At 53.0% G+C, this 25,592-nt stretch overlaps 1 protein-coding gene across 1 annotated transcript in view; it reads left to right on the top strand.

Moving 5' to 3' along the window:
* The window catches only part of LOC140211579 (phospholipid-transporting ATPase ID-like), a 101,870-nt gene that overhangs the window by 10,810 nt on the left and 65,468 nt on the right, over positions 1-25,592 (top strand). Inside the window, 12 exon segments of the mRNA XM_072281448.1 lie at positions 253-366; positions 2,335-2,433; positions 4,843-4,870; positions 4,873-4,903; positions 6,130-6,202; positions 8,275-8,345; positions 9,380-9,459; positions 10,366-10,524; positions 10,956-11,044; positions 13,057-13,253; positions 19,611-19,819; positions 23,477-23,520. Coding sequence (XP_072137549.1) covers positions 253-366; positions 2,335-2,433; positions 4,843-4,870; positions 4,873-4,903; positions 6,130-6,202; positions 8,275-8,345; positions 9,380-9,459; positions 10,366-10,524; positions 10,956-11,044; positions 13,057-13,253; positions 19,611-19,819; positions 23,477-23,520 — 1,194 coding nt within the window.

The raw sequence follows: 25,592 nt of genomic DNA, 5'->3' as shown, positions 1-25,592 counted from the left end.
AACCCTGGGCATTTAAGAGATGGCCCTGGTACTTCACAAGAGGAGGGGGAAGGAGGAAGAGGTTGGAGGTAGGAGCCTCCCCACAGGCCATGTGCTGGTGCTGGGTGCAAGGGGTGTTGGGTGTGTGGGTACTGGCCATTTCCCTTTGCCCGCACTTTTGCGGTGGGGAATGGGGTCTGTCTTCCCACAGCTGCTCACTTCCCTCAACCCCCTGTCCCTTCGCTCTTAATCCACTCCCCCCCACCCAAACAGAACAATTGCATCAAGACCTCGAAGTACAACATTATCACCTTCTTGCCTGTCAACCTCTTCGAGCAGTTCCAGGAGGTGGCCAACACCTATTTCCTGTTCTTGCTGATACTCCAGGTACATTCATCTTGGGCTGCACGATGGGGGGGGGTGGGGGGGGGGCGCGCTGGGGAGGGCAGGTGGGGGGCGCGCTGGGGAGGGCCAGAAGTGGGCAAGGGAGGGATTGGCCTCAGGAAGCGTCCCACTGCCAGGAGATGAGTGGGAGGGGTGAGATGGAAGGACCTGCTTAGGCTGAGCATTACCGCCCAACCCACTCCTGGGGCAGGTTGCGGGATCTTGCTGTGTGCCCTGTGGTTTATGAAGGTCATGCTCTCTAGAAGTGGGGTGTGCCCTTGGCTTGTAAAGGATTTGTTTTGGTGGGAGGAGGGCGAGGCGTGTATATCCAAGAAGGGATTGGATCCTCAGTTGAGGTCTGGTTCTCCACACGCTTGGCATTGGTGGGAGGAGGAGAAGGAATTGGAATCTAGCAGCCCCTGGAATTTCCCTTGAAGGTTTCCGAACCTTCCCCCCCATCCCCAGAAACCTCTGAGCACTGGGGTCCCGCTGTCTCCTCCAAAGGGTTAACTCCAGTGACCTGCTATCGGATTGTTCAGAAAATCCCAATGGATTGGCGTAAGGCTCACACCGGATTTCTGTCCCCCTGGGACCCCCGTTTCCCCAATCCCAAAAGAACCCTCTCTCCCGCCCCTTTTAAAGCCGCAGGATCCCAGGGTTCAGAGGAACACACACACATGCTGGAATGCTGGAGGAACTCAGCAGGCCAGGAAGCATCTATGGAAAAAAAGAAGTCAATGTTTCGGGTTGTTTTTGTGCACTTTTGTGTGTGTTGCTTGGAGTTCCAGCATCTGCAGATCTTCTCTTGTTTGTCCCAGGACTCAGAGACCAGGATTTGGAGATAAAGGTCAGGAGACTGGGGCCCAGCAACTAGAATCAGGAGACCCAGGAGTGGGTTATTGGGGCCAGGAGAGTGGGAGAACAGGCCCTGAAGATTGGGATAGGGAGACCAGATTAAACACACCAGGATTAGGAGACTGGGATTGGGTGACTGGGCCCAGGAGAGTGCGATAAGGAGAATAGGCCTGAAGATTGGGATTGGGAGAGCAGAATCAAGAGGCCCAGCCCTGAAGATCAGGATCAAGAGAGCGGGATCTGGAGAATGGGATTGCGAGACCATAGTCTGGAGATTAGAATCTGGAGAATGGGATCGTGAGACCATAGACTGGAGATTAGGATCTGGAGAATGGGATCGAGAGACCATAGTCTGGATTAGGATCTGGAGAATGGGATTGCGAGACCATAGACTGGAGATTAGGATCTGGAGAATGGGATCGCGAGACCATAGACTGGAGATTAGGATCTGGAGAATGGGATCGCGTGACCATAGACTGGATTAGGATCTGGAGAATGGGATCGCAAGACCGTAAACTGGAGATTAGGATCTGGAGAATGGGATCGCGAGACCATAGTCTGGAGATTAGGATCTGGAGAATGGGATCGCGAGACTGTAGACTGGATTAGGATCTGGAGAATGAGATCGCGAGACCATAGACTGGAGATTAGGATCTGGAGAATGGGATCGCGAGACCGTAGACTGGAGATTAGGATCTGGAGAATGGGATCACGAGACCATAGACTGGAGATTAGGATCTGGAGACTGGGATCACGAGACCGTAGACTGGAGATTAGGATCTGCAGAATGGGATCGCGAGACCGTAGACTGGAGATTAGGATCTGGAGAATGGGATCGCGAGACCGTAGACTGGAGATTAGGATCTGGAGAATGGGATCGCGAGACCATAGACTGGAGATTAGGATCTGGAGACTGCAACCCAGAGACAGGGACATGAAGCCCTGACCTGGAGTCCAGGCCCTGGGTCTCTGGTGTTGTCACAACTGGGGATGGGAGTCTGGGGATAGGGAGGGCAATCCGTTCACACCCCGCTTACTTTCCCCTTATTCTGCTGTCCCCCATCCCTCCCCCCTTCCATCACACTAACCTCTCCCGGCTCTTTCTCCCCCTTGCAGCTCATCCCGCAGATTTCCTCGCTGTCCTGGTTCACCACCATTGTGCCTTTGGTCCTAGTCTTGACCATCACTGCCGTCAAAGACGCCACGGACGACTACGTGAGTCTTCACCCAGCCTTGCCCGCACCACTGAGTGGGCAGGGGCCTTGTCGTTGTGGAGGGAAGTTTTAGGAAAGAGGTGGCGAGAGAGGCGAAAGTCTTCGCACTCAAAGTGCTGGAGGAACTCAGCAGCTCAGGCAGCGGCTGCGGGAGTCGGTGGGGGAAACATCCAAAGCTGAGAATCGAGAGCCTTCATCGGGAAGGGGGAAGAAGCCAGAATAAGAGGGTGGGCAGGGGGGAGTCGGGCAAGCTGGCAGCTGATGGGTGAGACCAGGCAAGGGGTAGCTGGGTGGGTGGGTGAGAGGGTGTGTTGTGTGAGAAGGCGGAGGTGATCATTGGACGCGGTAAAGAGCTGAAGAAGGATTCTGATAGGAGAGGGGAGAAGACCACGGGAGGAGGGGAGCTGGAGGGAAGAGGTGGGTAGGTGAGGAGAAGAGAGGGGAGCCAGAGTGAGGAGTGGGAAAAGAGAGTGGCGAGGTGAGGCTATCTTTATCTGAATATTATGGTGTGAGGTGGGGTAGTGTTGATGTTCAAAGGGACCCAGTTACAGAAGGCCACCAGACAGGGGCGGCAAGTGATCAGGAGAGGAGATGGAAAGCTTGAGTACAGCAGTGAGGGTTTCTCACGGCCCTGGTGAGGGTGCACCAGGAGGACTGTGCAGCTTGCTGCCCCCCGACCCCAGAAACGACGTCCTTACCACGGAGGGACTGCAGTGAAGGAGGAGCTCCAGGGGCATCGGGGATTGGGGAGAGATCGAGGTAACCCGGACTGCGTTCTCTGGGCTTTGGAAGCACGAGGGGAGATCCCATCTTGGCTTGATGGGGAGGGTGTCTTCCCCTGGGCTGTGGCGTCGAGGACCAGAGGTCGCCATCTCAGACTGGGACGGGGAGGGTGTCTCCTCACCCGGGAGGCAGGCAGGGGGGTCCATGGACCCTCACCCCTGCAGCACCCCCAGGAGTTCGGAGGTGGATGGAGTCCCGGTGTTGAGGGAATTGGGGGAGGGGATAGGGGCAGGGAAAGTTAGGACGGGGAGTAAGCCCGATAGGCTGATTGGCTTTGGTTCAGCTCGAGTTTTGAGCAACAAACAGAGGGTTTAACTAACGGCAGTCTAGAGCCTGCCTAACCTCCTTTCCTCTGGGACTGTGGTTAGTGTCCCGGGCTGGAATGGCCTCCTTCCCCTCCGTGCGGTGCCTGCGATCACCTACCCACCCTTCTCTGCTGAATCCTCACCTTGGCTCCTGGCTTCTGCCCCCTTGGGGAGGAGGTATGGACAGATATGTCAACCGGGGCAGAAGTTTGGGGAGGGTTGGGACAGGAGTTGCTGGGGAGGAGGGTGAGAGCCCAGCAGTTACTGATCGGGGGTCGGGTGTCCAGAAAAATCCCTCTGTCCCTCACCCTCCACCCCTGAGGAGACAGGAGTGGACATCCCTTCGTGGGGTGAAATCAGTACCCTCTCTCCCCCACCACTCCTCACACATACACAGGGTCACACGCAGGGGAATGGGCTGGAGGGATGTTTGCGAGGGAGGGGGCTGTGGAGGAAGGGGGAGGGGCAAAAGCAGAGGGGTTTGGGGAGGATGGCAAGAGGGGGAGGGGAAGAGAATGAAGGGGACAAGAGGGAACACCCTTGAAGGGAGACAGGAGACCTCCTACATGATTCAGTCTGTGCCAGGGACGTGTCACTTTCCTTACTCCCTTCAGTGGTGGAGGGGAGGAGGAAACCCTACCATCACTCTTAACTTTCCCCCTCTTCCTTCCCCCTCCTTCCCTTCCCCCCTTCCCCCTCCTTCCTTCCCCCTCCTTCCTTCCCCCTCCTTCCTTCCCCCTCCTTCCCTTCCCCCTCCTTCCCTTCCCCCTTCCCTTCCCCCCTCCTTCCCTCCCCCCTCCTTCCCTCCCCCCTCCTTCCCTCCCCCCTCCTTCCCTCCCCCCTCCTTCCCTCCCCCCTCCTTCCTTCCCCCTCCTTCCTTCCCCCCTCCTTCCTTCCCCCTCCTTCCCTTCCCCCTCCTTCCCTCCCCCCTCCTTCCCTTCCCCCTCCTTCCCTTCCCCCTCCTTCCCTCCCCCCTCCTTCCCTCCCCCCCTCCTTCCCTCCCCCCTCCTTCCCTTCCCCCTCCTTCCCTCCCCCCTCCTTCCCTTCCCCCTCCTTCCCTTCCCCCTCCTTCCAGCATTGCCAGTATCAGGGACATTGATGTGACTTCCTAATTCAACCCACCTTCCTCTTCCCTTCCCTCCCCGTACTCTCCACCAGTCTCTTTACACCACCCTCTACAACCCCTCTACCTCTCACCCTCTCCTCCCCCCTCTCCCCCACTCTCCCCCTCCCCCTGTCCCTCTCCACCCTCTCCCCCCTCCTCCCCCCCTCTCTCTTCCTCCCCCCACCCCTGAGCTGACCCCTCTCTCCTGTCTCCGCAGTTCCGCCACAGGAGCGACAAGCAAGTAAACAGCGGCAGTCCCTTCTCCTCATCAACGGCAGGTGAGCACCCTCCCTCGCCGGGCCGCAGGTCCAGGTCGCTCCTCCACCTCTGGTTGCTGCTCTCTGATGGCCCCGTCACACCATCTCCCATCTACCACCCTCTCGCTGTTACCCACCGACCCATCCCCAGCGATGGGGACCCCCTGGCTCCCACTTGCTTCTCGAATTCTGTGCTCTCCCCAACCGCTTCCATTTCCCTGGGAGCGCAGTGGGATTTCCTGCTGGGCCCTGACATGGAGGCTTTGGAGAGGATCCTGAGGAGGTTCACCGGGAGGCTGCCTTCTTTGGAAGGTGTGAGCCACGAGGTGAGGTCGGACAGCCGGGTTGGTTTCTCTGGGGCGTTGGAGGGTGAGGGGAGACCGGATAGAAGTTTATATGGTCATGAGGGGCATGCATGGAGCAGACAGCTGGTGTCTTCCTCCTCGGTTCGAAATATCTGATATCAGAGGACATGCTTTTAACATGAATGGGGGGGGATTCAAGGGAAGTGTGTGGAGTTTTTTTTACGAAACTAGAAAGTTTATTTACAACAAATACACACAAGGTACAGACGTTCAATATTTACAAGACAGTAAGTATACTCAAAATAAGGTTACTACTGTCTATAAAAAAGTCAATACCCAGTGGGGAGGGGGGTGGGGGGGGTGGAGTGTTTTTATTTTACACAGAGTGGTGTATGCCTGGAATGCACTGCCAGGGCTGTGGTAGGGGCAGATTCTATTGCAGAGTTTAAGAGGCTCTTAGGCACGTAGATGTGGCAGAGATCTGAGGAAATGGACCATGTACAGGTCGAAGGGTTTAGGTGTAATTTTGGGCATGGACATGATGGGTCAAGGATCCTGTTCCCGTGCTTCATTATTCTGTGTTCCATGTTCAGAGTCTGAAATTGAAAGTCAGCATACTTAACGCTGACCTAAAACCACAGTATAATCATTGAAAGGGGCCTATTTATTATGAGCAAGTTGGCCACCTCATCCACTAAGGCCTCAAAAGGGGGTCAATGCAATGCGTGGATTTGAGCTTTAATTTCAAAATTCGAAGACAGCTCCAAACACCATCAATTCTCCCTCTTGCTCCTGCTGCTGGTTTTGCAATGGGGATGACTCTTTATTCAGAGATGGGCTGAATCCGGGAGATTCGGCCTCTTGGCCACCAGCAGCCATTTTGTTATCCCATCTAGGAATGTCATCAACCCGTTGACCTGACCCTCCTTCATCTTCCCACAGGCTCCAGAAGGACAAATGGATGCACGTGAGGGTGGGCGACATCATTAAGCTCGAGAACAACCAGTTCGTGGCGGTAGGTGCCCACCTGGTTAAGGGGGGGGATGGGGGATCGGGGAGAAGTGGGAGGTGACGGTTTTGGAGGAACACACATGAAGGTTGCTGGTGAACGCAGCAGGCCAGGCAGCATCTCTAGGAAGACATGCAGTCGACGTTTCAGGCCGAGACCCTTCGTCAGGAGGAAACTGGGTTTGGCTAAAACTTAGCCCGGGAGCAGATGCCATGGGTTGTCATGGGAAGCCAGGGCTGGAAGTTTGTAATGACATGGTGACAGCCAGCTGGAACATGAAATCTGTTACTAATCCTCGTCTCTGTCGCTCCGGCCCATACACCCCTCCCTGTCTCTGTAACCCCCTCCAGCCCCTACACCCCCCCTGTCTCTGTAACCCCTCCAGTCCCTACACCCCTCCCTGTCTCTGTAACCCCCTCCAGCCCCTACACCCCTCCCTGTCTCTGTAACTCCCTCCAGCCCCTACACCCTCCCTGTCTCTGTAACCCCCTCCAGCCCCTACACCCCCCCTGTCTCTGTAACCCCCTCCAGTCCCTACACCCCTCCCTGTCTCTGTAACCCCCTCCAGCCCCTACACCCCCCCTGTCTCTGTAACCCCTCCAGTCCCTACACCCCTCCCTGTCTCTGTAACCCCCTCCAGTCCCTACACCCCTCCCTGTCTCTGTAACCCCCTCCAGCCCCTACACCCCCCCTGTCTCTGTAACCCCTCCAGTCCCTACACCCCTCCCTGTCTCTGTAACCCCCTCCAGCCCCTACACCCCTCCCTGTCTCTGTAACTCCCTCCAGCCCCTACACCCCTCCCTGTCTCTGTAACCCCCTCCAGCCCCTACACCCCCCCTGTCTCTGTAACCCCCTCCAGTCCCTACACCCCTCCCTGTCTCTGTAACCCCCTCCAGCCCCTACACCCCTCCCTGTCTCTGTAACTCCCTCCAGCCCCTACACCCCTCCCTGTCTCTGTAACCCCCTCCAGCCCCTACACCCCCCCTGTCTCTGTAACCCCTCCAGTCCCTACACCCCTCTCTGTCTCTGTAACCCCCTCCAGTCCCTACACCCCTCCCTGTCTCTGTAACCCCCTCCAGCCCCTACACCCCCCCCTGTCTCTGTAACCCCTCCAGTCCCTACACCCCTCCCTGTCTCTGTAACCCCCTCCAGCCCCTACACCCCTCCCTGTCTCTGTAACTCCCTCCAGCCCCTACACCCCTCCCTGTCTCTGTAACCCCCTCCAGCCCCTACACCCCCCCTGTCTCTGTAACCCCCTCCAGTCCCTACACCCCTCCCAGTCTCTGTAACCCCCTCCAGCCCCTACACCCCTCCCTGTCTCTGTAACTCCCTCCAGCCCCTACACCCCTCCCTGTCTCTGTAACCCCCTCCAGCCCCTACACCCCCCCTGTCTCTGTAACCCCTCCAGTCCCTACACCCCTCCCTGTCTCTGTAACCCCCTCCAGTCCCTACACCCCTCCCTGTCTCTGTAACCCCCTCCAGCCCCTACACCCCTCCCTGTCTCTGTAACCCCCTCCATCCCCTACACCCCTCCCTGTCTCTGTGACCCCCTCCAGCCCCTACACCCCTTCCTGTCTCTGTAACCCCCTCCAGCCCCTACACCCCTCCCTGTCTTTGTAACCCCCTCCAGCCCCTACACCCCTCCCTGTCTCTGTAACCCCCTCCATCCCCTACACCCCTCCCTGTCTCTGTGACCCCCTCCAGCCCCTACACCCCTTCCTGTCACTGTAACCCTCTCCAGCCCCTACACCCCTCCCTGTCTCTGTAACCCCCTCCAGCCCCTGCACCCCTCCAGCGCACACACTTCCTCATCTCTGTGGCCCCATCCAATCTCTACCTCTGGGACCCACTCTTCATACCCACCCCTAGATCCCCCTGTGACCCACTCCTCCAAAATTCTCCATCCCAAGGTAACTATTCCTTCAGCTGCCGCAGCCCCATGCTGTGGATATCCTCCCCCCTCATCCGTCAACGTCAGTCCCCTGTCTCAACATCTCCCAGCGTGGTTTAACGATGGAATCGGTCGCATTGGTTTCTCTCCCCGTGCCCGACGGTCTTTTCTTTGTCTCTCTCGCCAGGCTGACCTGCTTCTGCTTTCCAGCAGTGAGCCACACGGTCTGTGTTACATCGAGACGGCGGAACTGGACGGGTGAGTCCGGGACATCCCTGGGGACCTGGTTTTCTCTGGTCTATGTACGGAATATCAGATCCCCGTGAGTGGGTTGGGAGAGAGACAGCGCAGATGGGTGGCCCTGGTCAGCAGGGGTACGGTGTCATAGAGTCACAGGAGTATGATCCCAGTGAGTGGGTTGGGAGAGAGTATGGGACTGGGCAGCAGGGCTACGATGGGCTGAATGGCCTGTTTCACTCCGCTGTGTCAGTGAATGAGCTATAGACTGAGTGTTGTGGGTAGAGACTAGTCCGACAGCACAGCACATACCGACACAGTGAGGGGCGAGGGTGAGGAGGGAGAGTCACGGGAGGGGCGAGGGCGAGGAGGGAGAGCCATGGGAGGCGTTGGGCGAGGGTGAGGAGGGAGAGTCATGGGAGGGGGTGGGTGGGTGAGGAGGGAGAGTCAGGGAAGGGGGTGGGTGGGTGAGGAGGGAGAGTCACAGGAGGGGGTGGGGAGGAGGGAGAGTCACAGGAGGGGGTGGGGAGGAGGGAGAGTCAGGGAAGGGGGTGGGTGGGGGAGGAGGGAGAGTCACAGGAGGGGGTGGGGGAGGAGGGAGAGTCTTGCGAGGGGGTGGGGGAGGAGGGAGAGTCAGGGAAGGGGGTGGGTGGGGGAGGAGGGAGCATTGTGTGAGGGGCAGTGAGGAGTGAATTCACGCTGTAGGAGATTTGGGCTGGGGGTGCCGCGCTGCGGGAAGGGCGGTGAGGAAGGCGTGCCGCGCTGCGGGAAGGGCGGTGAGGAAGGCGTGCCGCGCTGCGGGAAGGGCGGTGAGGAAGGCGTGCCGCGCTGCGGGAAGGGCGGTGAGGAAGGCGTGCCGCGCTGCGGGACTGGTGCCGTGTGGGAGTGCTGTACAACACTGGCTCCAACACCAACCGATGTGGCTGGATCTCAGTCCCTCCACCTCTCACCCTGGTTGCTTCCACTGATCGGCCGGCAGTGGCCCCCCGCTCCGTGATTGGCCCCTGGGCAGCCACATGGGGCGGACTCTGATTGTTGCCCGACTGCATTTGCAGGGAAACCAACATGAAGGTGAGACAGTCGTTGTCAGTCACGTCAGAACTGGGAGACACCAGTAAGCTGGCCGAGTTCGATGGTGAGTGGGAAACCACAGTTCGGGTGATCACTGGGACTGGCTTGCAGGCTGGGATCTGATCCAAAGCTCTGGGTGGTTTATATATTGAATAATAGACCCCGGGAGTGGGTGACAGACAGGGATCTAATCCAGGGGTTCGGGTGGTTTATATATAGAATAACAGATCCCTGGGAGTGAGTTGCAGACAGGGATCCAATCCAGGGGTTCCATGGGTTTATATAGAGGGTAACAGATATACGGGAGTGGATCACAAGCTGGGATCTAATTGGAATTGGTTTATTGTCATACATACCAAGGTACAGTGATGAGCTTGTCTTGCAACTGTTCATAAAGACCAGATCGTTACACAGTGCACAACGATACAGAATGATTTGGGGGGGGCGGGTCATAGAACCAATGTTGGGGTTGGGCCTTGAAGCAGATCATCAAAGAGTGGAGTCAGTGGGTCCAGAGGCAGGGCTGTAGGTGTTGCTTGGGCCTCAGGAAGCCAAAGAAGGATTTGGGGTGCGGCTTGGGACCAGTGGTCGGGATTTGATTCCATGGGCGGGAGTGGCTTGTTCAGCGGGCAGAGTCATGGTGCATGAAGCAACAGGTGGGGCTGGGCATGATTAGCGGCACGTTGGTTAATGGGCGCAGCCTTGGCGGCAGGGTGTGGGCCTGGTGGCGGGAGTGGGCCTGGCAACAGTGGGCGGCCTGGCGACAGTGGGCGGCCTAGCGACAATGGGTAGGCCTGGTGACCGTGGGTAGGCTCGGCGACCGTGGGTAGGCTCGGCGACCGTGGGTAGGCCCGGCGACCGTGGGTAGACCTGGCGACCGTGGGCGGCCTAGTGACAATGGGCGGCCTGGCGACAGTGAGTGGTCCCGGCGACCGTGGGTGGGGCCAGATTAACGTGTGTGTGTCGGCAGGTGAGGTGATCTGTGAGCCCCCCAACAACAAGCTGGACCGATTCACGGGGACCCTGCACTGGAGAGCGAGTGAGATCCCGCTGGACAACCGCAACGTGTTGCTGCGGGGCTGTGTGCTGCGCAACACCGAGTGCTGCTTTGGACTGGTGCTCTTCGCAGGTCAGTCCATCGGACCTCGTCTACCCCTCCCCTTCCCCTTCCTCTGCCTGCCTCACACTCTCCCCTCGCCCTCTCCCCACTCACACTCAATGTTCCTTTCTTCCTCTTCCTCTCCTCTGCCTGCTTCACCTTTCTCCTCCCCACTCACCCACCCTTTCCTCTCTCCCCTCTTCCTCTCCTCTCCACACTCACTATTCTCGCTCCCTCTCCCCTCTCTGCCTCACACTCAACTTCCCTACTCACCCTCCCCTCTCCCTCTCATCCCTCACCCTCTATCCCATTCTCCTCCAACTCCCCTCCCATCTCCCATCTCCTCTCAACCCCCCCACCACCTCTCCTCCCCACTCCCCAACATCTCCCCTCTCTCCCGGCCCTCCCTTCCCTCCCTCCCCTCCCCCTGGGTCCGCACTAACGCAGCCTCCCGTCCACAGGCCCGGACACCAAGCTGATGCAGAACAGTGGTCGTACCAAGTTCAAACGGACCAGCATTGACAGGCTGATGAATACCCTGGTTCTCTGGGTGAGTTGCCGGGCCACGAGGGATAGTCCGTGAGCCAGGACCCCAAATTTGGACCACCGGTACCATTTGGGGGGGGGGGGAATAATTCTTATAGTGATTCCGCCTGGTTCTTCTGAAGGGGTGACGTGAGGATCAAGAAAGGCAGGGCGGTAGATGTCATCTACACAGACTTTAGAAAGGCCTCTGACAAGGCCCTGCATGGTGAGATGGCCTAGAAGGTGACATCACTTAGGATCTAGGGTGAACGGGTCAATTGGATCTACAACTGGCTTGGTGGAAGGAGATGGTGTGGAGAGGTGACACTGTCGGCTAATCTTGCTGGTTGGAGGCCTGATTGCCCAGTGGTGTGCTCACTGTTGTCTGTCTTCTGTGTTAAAGATTGGCATTGGAGTTGGTGACCGGATACAGTGAAAAGCTTGTCTCACATACTGTTCTTACAAATCAAAACATTACACAGTACATTGAGGTAGAACAGAGATAGGAGAAGGACATACTGGCTTTGGAGGCGGTGCAGAGGAGGTTCACCAGGTTGATTTCAGAGATGAGGGGGTTAGACTACGAGGAGAGAATGAGTCGTCGGGGACTGTACTCGCCGGAATTCAGAAGAATGAGAGGAGTTCTTATAGAAACACAAAATTATAAAAGGGATAGATAAGATAGAGGCAGGAAAGTTGTTTCCACTGGTAGGTGAGACTGGAACTAGGGGACATTGCCTCAAGATTCGGGGGAGTAGATTTAGGATGGAGATGAGGAGGAACTGCTTTTCCCAGGGAGTGGTGAATCTGTGGAATTCTCTGCCCAATGAAGCAGTGGAAGCTACCTCAGTAAATATATTTAAGATAAGGTTAGATATATTTTTACATAGTCGGGGAATTAAGGATTATGGGGAAAAGGCAGGTAGGTGGAGGTGAGTCCATGGCCAGGTCAGCCATGATCTTATTGAATGGCAGAGCAGGCTCAATGGGCCAGATGGCCGACTCCTGCTCCTATTTCTTGTGTTCTTATAAAACAACAGCAATGCAGAAAAGAGTGTCACAGTTACAGAGACAGTGCAGAGCAGGCAGACAACAAGGTGCAAAGGCCATGATGAGGTAAATTGGGAGACCAAGAGTTTGTCTATTGAAATAGTTTGGAAAATCTGTAGCTCGGGTGGTCGATGAGTTGCTAAGATTGGAGAACAACTCGACCCACCGAGTCCATTTTATCGTACAAGAGGTCCATCCAGTAGTCTGATGACAGCGGGGTAGAAGCTGTTCTTGAGCCTGGTGGTCTGTGCTTTCAAGATTTTGCATCTTCTGCCCTCCCATGGTGGGAGGGGATTTTGATCATGCTGTTTTACCGAGGCAGTGGGAAATGTAGACGGGGAGACTGTTTCCGTGATGTGCTGATCTGCGTCCACAACTCTCGGTGGTTTCTGAGAGATTGGGTTGAGAGTGTAGGTAGCGTGCTTAGTCATTTTGTGGAAGACAGCAAAATTGATGGTTTGTGAAAAGACAGTGAGTGTCTTTTAAATGTTGTTAATGTACCTGCCTCGACCACTTCCTCAGGCAGCTCGTTCCATAGACCAACCACCCTCCGGGTGAAGGAGTTCCTATTAAACCTCTCCCCCCTCGCCTTAAACCTGTGCACTCTGGTTCTTGATTCTGCAACCCTGAGGATAAAGACTGTGTGCATTCACCCTATCTGTCATGGTTTTATCCTCCCCTCAGTCTCTTATGTATCCTTGTCAATCTCCTCTGCGCTTTTTCCAGGTTTCAGACATCTTTCCTAAGGCAGGGTGACCAAACCCAGACAGACTGTCCCAGGTGTTGCCTCACCAATGCCTCGTACAGCAGTGACAGTGAGGCCCATTGCTCTAGGCCACACCTGCCTTGTTTGGAAGGGTCATTCCTGAGGCAGTTCTGCCCCGTATTGTTGCCAAGCCCTGTCTCCCTGCCCTGCTCTCCCACGACTCCCGCCACTCCTCTCCTGATACACCCACTCAAATTTTTCCCGTTTTTTTCCGTTCCCAGATCTTTGGATTTCTGGTCTGCATGGGGATCATCCTTGCCATTGGGAATTCCATCTGGGAGCACGAGGTCGGGAACCTCTTCCAGATCTACCTGCCCTGGGACCAGGGCGTCGACAGTGCCTTCTTCTCCGGTTTCCTGTCGTTCTGGTCTTACATCATCATCCTGAACACGGTGGTCCCCATCTCGCTGTACGTGAGGTGAGTTCGACCCAGGCTTCGCAGCCCACATCTAACATGGTGGTTTGAAAAAAAAGTCTAACGTAGAAATCCAGTTCACTGCACAGGTGGAATGAAAAACTTACTTGTAGCAGCATCGCGTGGACATACAGTAATATGAGGTACACAGCATTCACAAAAAAAACAGACACACAGTGTCACACATCAAAGTTGCTGGTGAGCGCAGCAGGCCAGGCAGCATCTCTAGGAAGAGGTGCAGTCGACGTTTCGGGCCGAGACCCTTCGTCTCAATTCCTGTTGTTTGCGTTTTAAAATACACACATTGTCCTCTTTATTAGCTTTCCTGATCCCAATAAAGTGGCCACTGAGTGTACGTTCATGGTCTTCTGCTGCCGTAGCCCATCCACTTCAAGGTTCGATGTGTTGTGTGTTCAGAAATGCTCTTCTGCACACCACTGTTGTAACGTGTTGTTAATTTGAGTTACTGTCACCTTTCTGTTAGCTTAAACCACTCTGCCTTTCCCCTCTGACTTCTCCCGTTAACAAAGTGATTTCATCCACAGAACTGCCACTGGATGTTTTTTTGTTTTTCACACCATTCTCTGTAAACTCTAGAGACAGTTGTGCATGAAAATTGCAAGAGATCAGCAGTTTCTGAGGTACTCCAACCACCCTGTCTGGCACCAGCAGTCATCCCATGGTCAAAGTCACTGAGATCACATTTCTTCCCCATTCTGATGTTTGCTCTGAACAACAACAGAACCTCTTGACCATGTCTGCGTGCTTTTATGAGTTGCTGTCACCTGATTGGCTGATTAGGTAATTGCATTAACAAGCAGGTGTACCTAATAAAGTGGTACTGAGTGTGTATTAAACATGGATGAGGGAACATGAGGACACGTAGATCAATGTGACTGACGGGGGATGAGCCGTGACTTGATAGAGGTGTATAAGATGATGAGAGCTGTAGCTGGAGAGGACAGACGGACAATTCCTCTTAAGTGTAGAAATGGCTAATACAAATGGTGGTCATTTTAAGGTGACTGGAGGAACGTACAGGGGCGATGTTAGAGGTGTGTTCTTTACACAGAGCGTGGGGGGGGTGTGGAACGCACTGCCAGGAATGGTGGTAGAGGCAGATACATTATGGACGTTCAGAAGACTTAGATAGGCACATGGGTGAAAGGAAAACGGAGGGCAATGTGGGAGATTGATCTTGGAGTAGTGTAGGTTTAGAAAGTTGGCACAACATCATGGGATGAAGGGCCAATACTGTGCTCTACGTTAAACATAAACTCTACATAATTTTCACAAGGCAGGACACAACTAGAACAAAACTAAAGTTCTAAGTAAATTTATTATCAAAGTACATATATGTCATCATATGCTACCTGAGATTCATTTTCAAAACCAAAGGGCATTGTATTGCAAAGTGGTCACAGTGTTGCTGTACTGAGATGGTGATTGGGGTTGTGCCAGTCGGTTCAGGAACCGAATGGTTGAAGGGAAGTAGCTGTTCCTGAACTTGGTGGGGTGGGGCTTCAGGCTTCTGTACCTCCTGCCCGATGGGAGCTGTGAGAAGATGGCCTGACCCGGATGGTGGGGATCTTTGATGATGGACGTTGACTTATTGAAGCAGCAGCTCCTGTAGATATGACCGATGGTGGAGAGCGATGTGCCCCTGACATATGTTGGGTCTGGGTCCACTACCCTGTGGCTTCTTACATTCTGCACCTTTGCATTCGCATCCCAGACCATGTTGCAACCAGTCCAGATACTTTCAATAGTACACCTGTTGTTCAGTGACAAGCCAAACCTCTTTAACCGCCTAAGAAATTAAAGATGTTGACACACCTTCCTTGTGATTGTGTCTGTGTTCTGGGCCCAAGACTGGTTATCCGAGATGTTAACTTCCAGGAAATTAACGCCGCTGACTTTCTCCAGCACCGCCGATCGTCCATTGTAGATTGATGCCAGGTTCGCTGTCCTTTCCCTTCCTGGAGTCGTGGTTGTCACCTGCAGACTTGTAGGTGGGGTTGGAGGTACCGAAGCCTGGAGTCCCACAGCACCAGGTTCAGGAAGAGTCCTGAGTGTTTTTGGGGAGGGAAGTAGTGAGGCAGTGGAGAATTCTCCGAGGACAGCCAGGCATGAATGTTTCTTTAGAGGAGGGGCAGGCAGTTATCTCGGTGGATCCAAAGTTCAAAGTAAATTTACTATTGAAGTGCACATTCCTTGGTGTCCACATTTTCGAGGATCTCACCTGGTCCCTGAACTCCTCCATCCTGATCAAAAAGGCGCAACAGCGCCTTTATTTCCTGCGGAGCATCAAGAAAGCTCACCTCTGTCCCAGGATACTGACGGACTTTTACCGCTGTACCATTGAGAGCATTCTCACCAACTGCATCTCAGTGTGGTATGGCAATTGTCCCGTATCGGACCACAAAGCACTCCAGCGTGTGGTGAAAACTGCCCAGCGGATTATCGGCACCCAATTGCCCACCATTGAGAACATCTACCATAAACGCTGCCTGGGCAGGGTGAGAAGCATTATCAAGGATGCATCTCACCCTAACCATGGACTTTTAACTCTCCTCCCATCCGGTAGGCGCTACAGGAGCCTCCGCTCCCGCACCAGCAGGCACAGGAAGAGCTTCTTCCCTGAGGCTGTGACACTGATAAACCTCTCATCACAGCGCTAAGCAGTATTGCATCCGTATTGTACTGTCTCAGTACTTTTATATTTGTGTGCTGTAGCACTTTTTTTATTCGCAGTTATTTTGTAAATAACGCTATTCTATGCATTTCTGGTCAGATGCTAACTGCATTTTCATTGGCTTTGTATCTGTACTCGGCACAATGACAATAAAGTTGAATCTAATCTAATCTAATCTAATATGTCACCAAATACTGGCCTGAAATTCATTTTCTTGTGGGCAGATAAAAAAAGCACAATAGAATCAATGAAAAACTTTGCTCAACAAAGACTAACAGACAATGTGCAAAAGACAACAAATAATGCAAATGCAAAAAAAAAAGGGAAACAAACAAAATCACAATAAATATTGGGAAGATGAGATGAAGAGTCCTTGAAAGTGAGTCCATTGGTTGTGGAATCAGTTCAGCGATGGGGTGAGTGAAGTTATCTCCTCTAGTTCAAGAGCCTGATGGTTGAGGGGTAATAACTGTTGCTGAACCTGGTGGTGTGGGTCCTGAGGCTCCTGTACCTCCTTCCTGATGGCAGCAGCGAGAAGAGAGCATGTCCTGGGCGGTGGGGGTCCCTGACAATGGATGTTGATTTCCTGCAACAGCGCTCTGTGATCGATGGTGGGGAGGGCTTTACTGGTGATAGACCGGGCCATATACACTACTTTTTGTAGGATTTACCGTACAAGGTGTTTCCATTCCTTGTGATGCAACCAGCCAGTGTACTCTACACTGGCACCTACAGAAGTTTGTCAAAGTTTTAGATGATGCGCTGCATCATTACAAACTTCTAAGGAAGTAACAGTGCTACCGTGCTGTCGTTGTCATTGCCCTTTCCTGCTGGACCGAGGACAGGTCCTCTGAAATGATAACACCGAGAAATTTAAAGTTACTGACCTTCTCCACCTCTGATTCCCTGATGAGGACTGGCTCATGGACCTCTGGTTCTCTTCTACTGAGGTCAATAATCAGCTCCTTGGCCTTGCTGATGTTGTGAGAGGTTGTCGTCGTGACACACCTCTGCTAGATGTTCAATCTCCCACCTATATCCTTCCTTTGATTTGGTCAACTACAGTGGTGTTATCAACAAACTTAAATATGGCGTTGGAGCTGTGCCTAGCCTCACAGTCATAAGTGTAAAACGAGTAGACCAGGGGGATAAGCACATGGCCTGATGCTCATGATGGAGATTGTATAAGACCTGATGCTGATGGAGATCGTGGAGGAGGTGTTGTTACCAATCCATTCTGACTGGGGTCTGCAAGTGAGGAAATCCAGGATCCATTTGCACAAAGAGGTACTGAGGGCAAGGCCTTGGAGCTTGTTGATTAGTTGTGAGGGGGTGATGGTGTTGAATGCTGAGCTGTAGTCAATATTAACAGCATGCTGACGCATGCATCTTTGCTGTCCAGATGTTCCAGGGTTGAATGAGGAGCCAGTGAGATGGCATTTGCTGCAGACATGTTGCTCCAGGAGGCAAATTAAACTGGATCCGAGTTGCTTCTCAGAGGGAGCTGATATGTTTCATTACCGACATCTCAAAGCACTTCATCACTGTGGACATAAGTGCTTTTGGACGATAGTCATCAAGGCAGGTCACCATGTTCTTAGGCACTGGTATAACTGAAGCTGCTTGATGTGGATGGGCACCTCAGACTGATGAAGTGAGGTTGAAGATCTTGGTGAACACTCCAGCCAGTTGATCAGTGCAGGTCTTGAAAGTACTTGGCCAGATACCCCGTCTGGGCCAGATGCTTTCCATCCTGAAGGATGCTCTCACATCGGCCTCAGAGACTGAAATCACAGGGTCATCAGGGGCTGCGGGAGCTCATGAAAGTGCCTCTGGGTTGTGACGGTCAAAGCCAGTGTAAAAGGCATCGAGCTTGTCTGGGACTGAAACTTTGTTGTCCCCTACGTCCCTTTGTTTCACTTTGTAGGAGCTGTTAGCACTCAAGCCCTCCACAGCTGTCGAGCATCCTTCCGCGATTCACGTGTGTTCCGGAATTGCCACTGTGCACGTGAGATGGTTTCCCAGAGATCGTACCAGGACGCTTTGTAACTTACTTGGTCGCCAGACCTGGATGCCACTGATCTCCCTCAGCAAAGCGGTTCTTCAGCGGGACTTCTGTTTGGGGAAGGCTCTGAGTGATTTTGTGGGGAGACACTGGTCCAGGAGCGTTTTTATAAAGTCCATGACAACTGTGGTGTATACGTTCAGATCCTCTGACGAGCCCCGCGACCACCTCTTTGTTATCGCAATTTCTGAAGCCTTGCTCTTTCGCCTCTGCCTGTATGCAGGCAGGAGAAGAACAGCTGAGTGGTCAGATTTCTTCAAACTCCAATCCAGGGATTGACAGGCAGAGTAGCAGTTGTCAAGTGGGCTGGGACCCCGGTGCCTCAGGTGTCATGTTGATGGTTATTGGGCAGGGATTTCTTCAAGCTGGTCTGATTGAAGTCCGCTGCAGTGATTTGAAGGGCGTCAGGGTAGACTGCTTCTCGTTTGCTAAACGCAGCACTTAATTCATAGAGTGTTTGCTTAACATCTGCATTTGGCAGTCAGGATCACGGAGGAGAAACCTCACAGTGAATGGACGCCTTGACCATGGCCAGGAGCAGGCCGACGAGGACCTGACCCTACACCTTCCACACCGGGTGTCCAAAGGTCAGGACTGTGGGGCTGAAAGTTCAATAGAGCCAAGGGAGCAGCCCCTTCAGATACTCCAACAGGGGTGGCAAACTCCCCGCTGGTAACTTGGCTCATCATTGCCATGTGACCCTGATCGCATCGCCACAACAGCGTATCGAAGTGGAATAAGTGAATAACAACAGAGTGCGGAATAGAGTGTTACAGTTACAGAGAGAGTGCAGTGCAGTAGACAATAAGGTACAAGATCATGACAAGGTAGACTGTGAGGCCAAGAGCCCATCTTATTATACTAGTGGAGTTTCAGGAGTCTGAAAACAGTGGGATGGAAGTTGTCCTCGAACCTGGTGGTATGTGCTTTCAGGCTTTTGTACCTTCTGCCAAGAAACTTGTCTCATATGCACAGAATAAAATTCTCCAAGCTGAAAAAGTGACAGGCAGCTGGACCATAAAGTGACTTACAAACACTGCTCTGTGCAGTACTCTCCACCGCGATCCCGCGGTAAAAGGAGAGGACTGCTGAGTAGAGAGACTTCCACTGTGAAGTCCCCGTAGGCACGCAGATGGCAGATGAGTCCGTGGATGGGATGGTGTGGAGAGGCCTTCACTCTGTGTCTGACCCCGGAAGTGTGTGATGTGACAGTGTAGAGGGAGCTTCACTCTGTGTCTGACCCCGGAAGTGTGTGATGGGACGGTGTAGAGGGAGTTTCACTCTGTATCTGACCCCGGGAGTGTGTGATGGGACGGTGTAGAGGGAGTTTCACTCTGTGTCTGACCCCGGGAGTGTGTGATGGGACGGTGTGGAGGGAGATTCGCTCTGTGTCTGACCCTGGGAGTGTGTGATGGGACGGTGTGGAGGGAGATTCGTTCTGTGTCTGACCCCGGGAGTGTGTGATGGGACGGTGCGGGGGGAGATTCGCTCTGTGTCTGACCCCGGGAGTGTGTGATGGGACGGTGTAGAGGAAACCTCATGAGATGCTTTCTGTGTGCGTTCCCTGACCTCTCCTCTCCCCTCTGCCCTGTCCGAGCAGCGTGGAGGTAATCCGCTTGGGACACAGCTACTTTATCAACTGGGACAAGAAGATGTACTGTGGCTGGAACGACACAGCTGCTGAAGCCCGGACCACCACGCTGAGCGAGGAGCTGGGCCAGATCGAGTACATCTTCTCCGACAAGACCGGCACCCTCACCCAGAACATCATGACCTTCAACAAGTGCTCCATCGGCGGCAAGACGTACGGTGAGGGTACCTTCCCCACCACCCCCGCCCGGCATCACTTCCTTCATCATAACTCCCCTCCGCACTCCCCGTCACGAGGAGGGACGCTGAGCTCCCGGTGCGGGGAGAGCATACCTGGGAGACCAGTCGTCCAACCAATACCTGGTCCGGGGAAGGAATGCTGCAATCTTTAACAAATGGAGATGCAGGCAGCTTCTTGTGATTGGGATGGTGGGGGAGTTTGGGGAATTGAGTCAGAGTCCTGGAGGCATAACTGCATGGAAACAGGCCCTTCTGCCCAACTGGTTCATGCTGACCCAGTTTCCCATGTAAACCAATCTAATTTGCCCACACCCTCTCAACTTCTCCTATCCTTGTACCTGTCCACAAGTGTCTTTTAAAAGTTGTTAATGTACCTGTCTCAACCATTTCCTCTGGCAGCTCATTCCATGTACTGACTACCCTCTGGGTGAAGAAGTCACCCCTCAGGTTCCTATTAAACCTCTCCCCTCTCACCTTCAACCTGTGCCCTCTAGTTCTTGATTTCCCCAACCCTGGAGAAAAGACTGTGTGCGTCCACCCCATCTCTGTCCCTCATGATTATATCTACCTCTATCAGGTCACCCCTGTCTCCTGTGCTGCAAGGAATACAGTCCCTACCTGCTCAGCCTCTCTCTCTAACTCAGTCCCTCGAGTCCTCCCACCCTGTGGGTCAAAAACACGTGAATCCCTTTAAAATGTTCCCACTTACCTTAAACCTATACTTCCTCATTTTTGATTTCCTTTCCTTGGGATAAAGACTGTGTGCATTCACCTTATCTGTGCCCCTCATGATCTTACACACAACTTAAATGGGCCCCTACGCACCAAGGAATAATGTCCCAACCTGTCCAGCTCTTCTTGTAATTCAGTCTTCCGAGGCCCGGCAACATCCTCATGAATCTCATCTGCACTCTCCCCAGCTTAATGATGTCTTTCTGACAACAGAACAAACGCTGTCTCAAATCAGCCCACTTGGCTGGGACACTGTCCAGCTCCCTGAATGCCCCGTCCCTCCACCGCAGCGTGCGCCGTCTGCAAAGCGCACCGTGGTTACCCACCTGGGCTACTCCGCCAGCCTTGAAATCTTTCCCCTCTCACCTTAAACCCACACCCTCTACTGTCCCACCTTCTCTCTGCCCACGTGATTTTACCGTGTAAGAGGCTCAGGAACAGACAGATATAGGGTACCAAACACTTTTGCATAGAACTGTATTTGTAAATGTGGACTAGAGAGCGAGTTTGTAAATCTGACGGGAGTTGGGAGTAGTGAGGGTGAGGCACTGTGTGAGGGTGAGGGGTGTGGGACAGGTGGCAGAGAAGGAGTTCCGAGTTTGGGGGGGGGGGTCTGTGGGTGCAGCCCTGAGACCCCAGGCAAGGCCATTTGATTCCAAACAATTGGTTTGTTGATCATTAGTCATAGTCATAGCCATACTTTATTGATCCCGGGGGAAATTGGTTAAAAAGTCTCACCTGTTCAGCTGTGAAGCCCACCGTGGTGGTTTCGTGTGGGGAAGGGGTATAGTCATGAGAGCAGGGTGGGGGACTGTGAGGAGGGTTAGGAGGGGAGAGTGGAATATGTGTTGGTTGGGGGCCGACAACAGATGGCTCATGTGGGGGGTGGGCAGGGGCCACAATGTCAAATCTGTTAAAGAACAGGTTAAGTTCGTCGGCCCTGTCCACGCTGCCTTCAGCTCCTCTGTTGCTATTTTGCCAGAACCCAGTGATGGTCCTCATCCCCCTCCAGACCTCTCTCATGTTGTTCTACAGAATGTCTCTCTGGTGCTTCTCGCTCCCTCCTCTCTCCCTTCCCCTTTTCCCAACCATGATTCTCCCTCTCAGTCCGCAGCAGAGACCCGGATCAGAATCAGGTTTATCATCACTCATGTATGTCACAAAGTTTGATTTTTTTGTGACAGCGGCACAGTGCGATACATAAAGTCACTACAGTACTGTGCAAAACTCTCAGGCACCCTAGCTCTCTATCCAAAGACTTTACGGCTTTGGAATGTGGGAGGGGACGGAGCAGTGGTGGAAACCCACGCGTCACGGTGAGCTCGTACACCGATTACAGGCAGCCGTCGCTGGCGCGTGTTACGCTAACCATGACACTAGCTGCTATGCTACTGTGCCACAGCTACAGCACAAGAATCGGCCCACCATATCTCTGCCGAACACCATTCCAAATCCCCTTTGCCTGTACATGATCCAGATCCCACCATTCCCGGCATCTCCAATCTAACAGCCTTCGGAATGCCATCATCCACTACCACCCCCTCTCCAGCCACCCTCTATATCTGTGTAAAAGAACTTGACCTACACATCTCCTATAAACCTTACCCTCCCCCCCTTAAATGCTGCTCCGTAGTATTAGACATCCCAGCCCTGGGGAAAAGATACTGACTCTCTGCTTTCTATATCTCTCAAAGTTTTATAAACATCTGTCACGGTTTTTATAAACTTCTAAAGCAGGGGTTCCCAACGTGTGCCCATATCAATGATAATGCGGTTAATTGGACCAACAAAGTTACAGATGATACCAAGACTGGGGATGTAGTGGACAGCGAGGAGGACTATTAAAGACTGCAGTGAGATCTGGATCAGCTGGAAAAATGGGCTGAAAAATGGTTAATGCAGACAAGTGTGAGCTGTTGCATTTCAGTCGGACCAACCAGGGTACATCTTATACTGAACAGTAGGGCATTGAGAAGTGCGGTCGGGATCTGGGGATACGGGTCCATAATTCATGAAAGTGACGTCACAGGTCAAAACGAAAGCTTCTGGCACATTGGCCTTTGTAAGTCGAAGTATTAAGTACAGGAGATGGGAAGATATGTTGAAGTTGTATAAGACATTGGTGAGGCTTAATTTGGAGTATTGTGTGCAGTTTTGGTTACCTACCTACAGGAAAGATGTAAACAAGGTTGAAAGAGCGCAGAGAAAATTTACAAGGATGTTGCCAGGACCTGAGTTATAGGAAAAGATTGAATAGGTTAGGACTATATTCCTAGGAATGTGGGAGATTAGGGATGAGGCAGTTTAAATGGTTTGGCATGGACTAGATGGGCCAAAGGGCCTGTTTCTGTGCTGTACTTTTTTGTGACTCTTATCACCCTTTGGTTATGGTAGGGCCATGGCATAAAATGGTTTTTGAATTCCGGATCTAATGTCACATCTCAGTCTCCTTCACTCCAGGGAATACAGCCCCTATAACTCCAGCCCTCAACATCTTCTATAACTCCCCCCTCCCTCCCTCTCTCCTTCCCTCCCTCTCTCCTTCCCCCCCCTCTCTCTCCCCCCCTCTCTCCCTCCTCTTCCCTCCCTATCTCAGACATTCTCACTGATACTCTCCTCCTTTCCCTTTCCCTCCTTCATCTCTGTTTCCCTCCCCTACTCTCTCTTTCTTCCTCTATCTCTTCTCCCTCTCTCCTTCACTGAATCTTCATCTCTGTCTCTGTCTTTCTCTCCCTCTGTTTCTCCCTCATCCTCTCTCTGTCCTCTGACACAGTCTTTCTCCCACTTAGTGACAAATGACACAGACACCAGACACTGACACAGTCTGTCTCTCTCTCTCACACACACACACACTTTCCGTTTAAACCAGATCGCAGACTCAAACTGTTGTGTCTTCCTTTCCAGGAGATCTGAGCAATCAGATAGGACACAAGCACGACGTGAGGGAGGTGAGTTACTCGGTCACAGCTGAGGTTTACCTCTCACCATCTCAGGTTGAGGCCATTTGGGATGGAGATTTCTCCACGCAGAGAGTGGAGAAGGGAATGCTCGGAATTCTCTGCTCAGGAGTCTCCGCTGGGTTCTGAAGCAGATGGATTTCAGGATATGGAGATTGGGCCAGGAATTGAGGCTGGAGTTAATCAGAGAGTGAGTGGTGGGGAGGGAAATAATGCAGAACAGTGTGTGAGTGTTGGGGGATTAATCCCCTTCCATGGTCAGGGGGACTGACTTCAAGAGCCACAAGCGAGTGTTGCAGCTCTGGTTAGGCCACACTTGTGTTCAATTCTGGTCGCCTATTGCAGGAAGGATGTGGAAGCTTTGGAGAGGGTGCAGAGGGGACTTTCTCAGTAAATAAATGAACAAGTATAATGTTTTTGTGTTATTTATTTAATTGGGTTCTCTTTATCTAGTTTTAGGACGTGTGAAAATCTGATCAGATTTTAGGTCATATTTATGCAGAAATAGAGAAAATTCTACAGGGCTCACAAACTTTCCAGCTCCACTGTAGGGTGCTTTCTGTGGTACATGGGTAAAAACCAGCGGGGTTATGCTGAGTTTCCGTAGCCTCCTGAGGAAGTTGAACTTTCTTGACAATGGCCCCTACATGCTTGGACCAGACCAGGCTGTCGGTGGACCTTGAAGCTGTCCACCCGCTGGACCTCGGCACCCCTGGTACAGACAGGGGCACGTACTCCATCCCTCCAATGACCAGCTCCTTTGCTGTCACCGAGGGAAAGGTTGTCATGACACCATGTCAGTAGGCTCTCTCTCTCCCTTCCCTGTCTATCCTTGTCGGAGATACAGCCCACCACGGTGGTGTCGGCTGCAAACTTGCCGATGGAGTAAGACCAGGAACCGGCCACACCCTCGTGAGTGAGGGTTGAGGGATGGACCCATGTGGGCAGAGCGGGCCGGGATAGGACAGTGTACAGGCCTGTGCTGGCTGACACCCTGGTCCGTGTTTTCCACAGCACTACAATATAAAAGCGAGGATTAATGCCTTTATGTAAGGTATTGATCAGATCATATTTGGAGTAGTGTGAGCAGTTTTGGGCTCCATATTTAAGAAAGGATGTGCTGGCGTTGTACAGAATCCTGAGGAGGTTCACAAGAAAAGGGGAAGTGCAACGAGATCTGGGTGTCCTTGTTCATCAGTCACTGAAGGTAAGCATGCAGGTACAGCAGGCAGTGAAGAAAGCTAATGGCATGTTGGCCTTCATAACAAGGAGAGTTGAGTATAGGAGCAAAGAGATCCTTCTGCAGTTGTACAGGGCCCTGGTGAGACCACACCTGGAGTACTGTGTGCAGTTTTGGTCTCCAAATTTGAGGAAGGACATTCTTGCTATTGAGGGAGTGCAGCGTAGGTTCACAAGGTTAATTCCCGGGATGGCGGGACTGTCATATGTTGAAAGATTGGAGCGACTGGGGTTGTATACACTGGAATTTAGAAGGATGAGGGGGGATCTGATTGAAACATGTAAGATAATTAAGGGATTGGACACGCTAGAGGCAGCAAACATGTTCCCGATGTCGGGGGAGTCCAGAACCAGAGGCCACAGTTTAAGAATAAGGGGTAGGCCATTTAGAACGGAGTTGAGGAAAAACTTTTTCACACAGAGGGTTGTGGTTCTGTGGAATGCTCTGCCTCAGAAGGCAGTGGAGGCCAATTCTCTGGATTCTTTCAAGAAAGAGTTAGATAGAGCTCTTAAAGATGGCAGAGTGAAGGGATATAGGGAGAAGGCAGGAACTGAATACTGATTGTGGATGATCAGCCATGATCACAGTGAATGGCGGTGCTGGCTTGAAGGGCTGAATGGCCTACTCCTGCACCTATCGTGTATTGTCTATTGTCTAGGAATGGTCCCGGGAATGAAAGGGTTAATGTGTGGGGAGCATTTGATGGCCCTGGGCCTGTGCACGTTGGGGTGTAGAAGACCATGAGACATGGGGGCAAAATTAGACCACTTGGCCCATCGAGTCTTCTCCGCTGAATCAGGGGGGAGTCTCATGGAAACCTGTC

This window comes from Mobula birostris, chromosome 2 (genome assembly GCF_030028105.1).
Source record: "Mobula birostris isolate sMobBir1 chromosome 2, sMobBir1.hap1, whole genome shotgun sequence".
NCBI classification, from domain to species: Eukaryota; Metazoa; Chordata; class Chondrichthyes; order Myliobatiformes; family Myliobatidae; genus Mobula; species Mobula birostris.
Note: the sequence above shows the minus strand (reverse complement) of the source record. Positions and strands in the feature narration are given on the sequence as shown.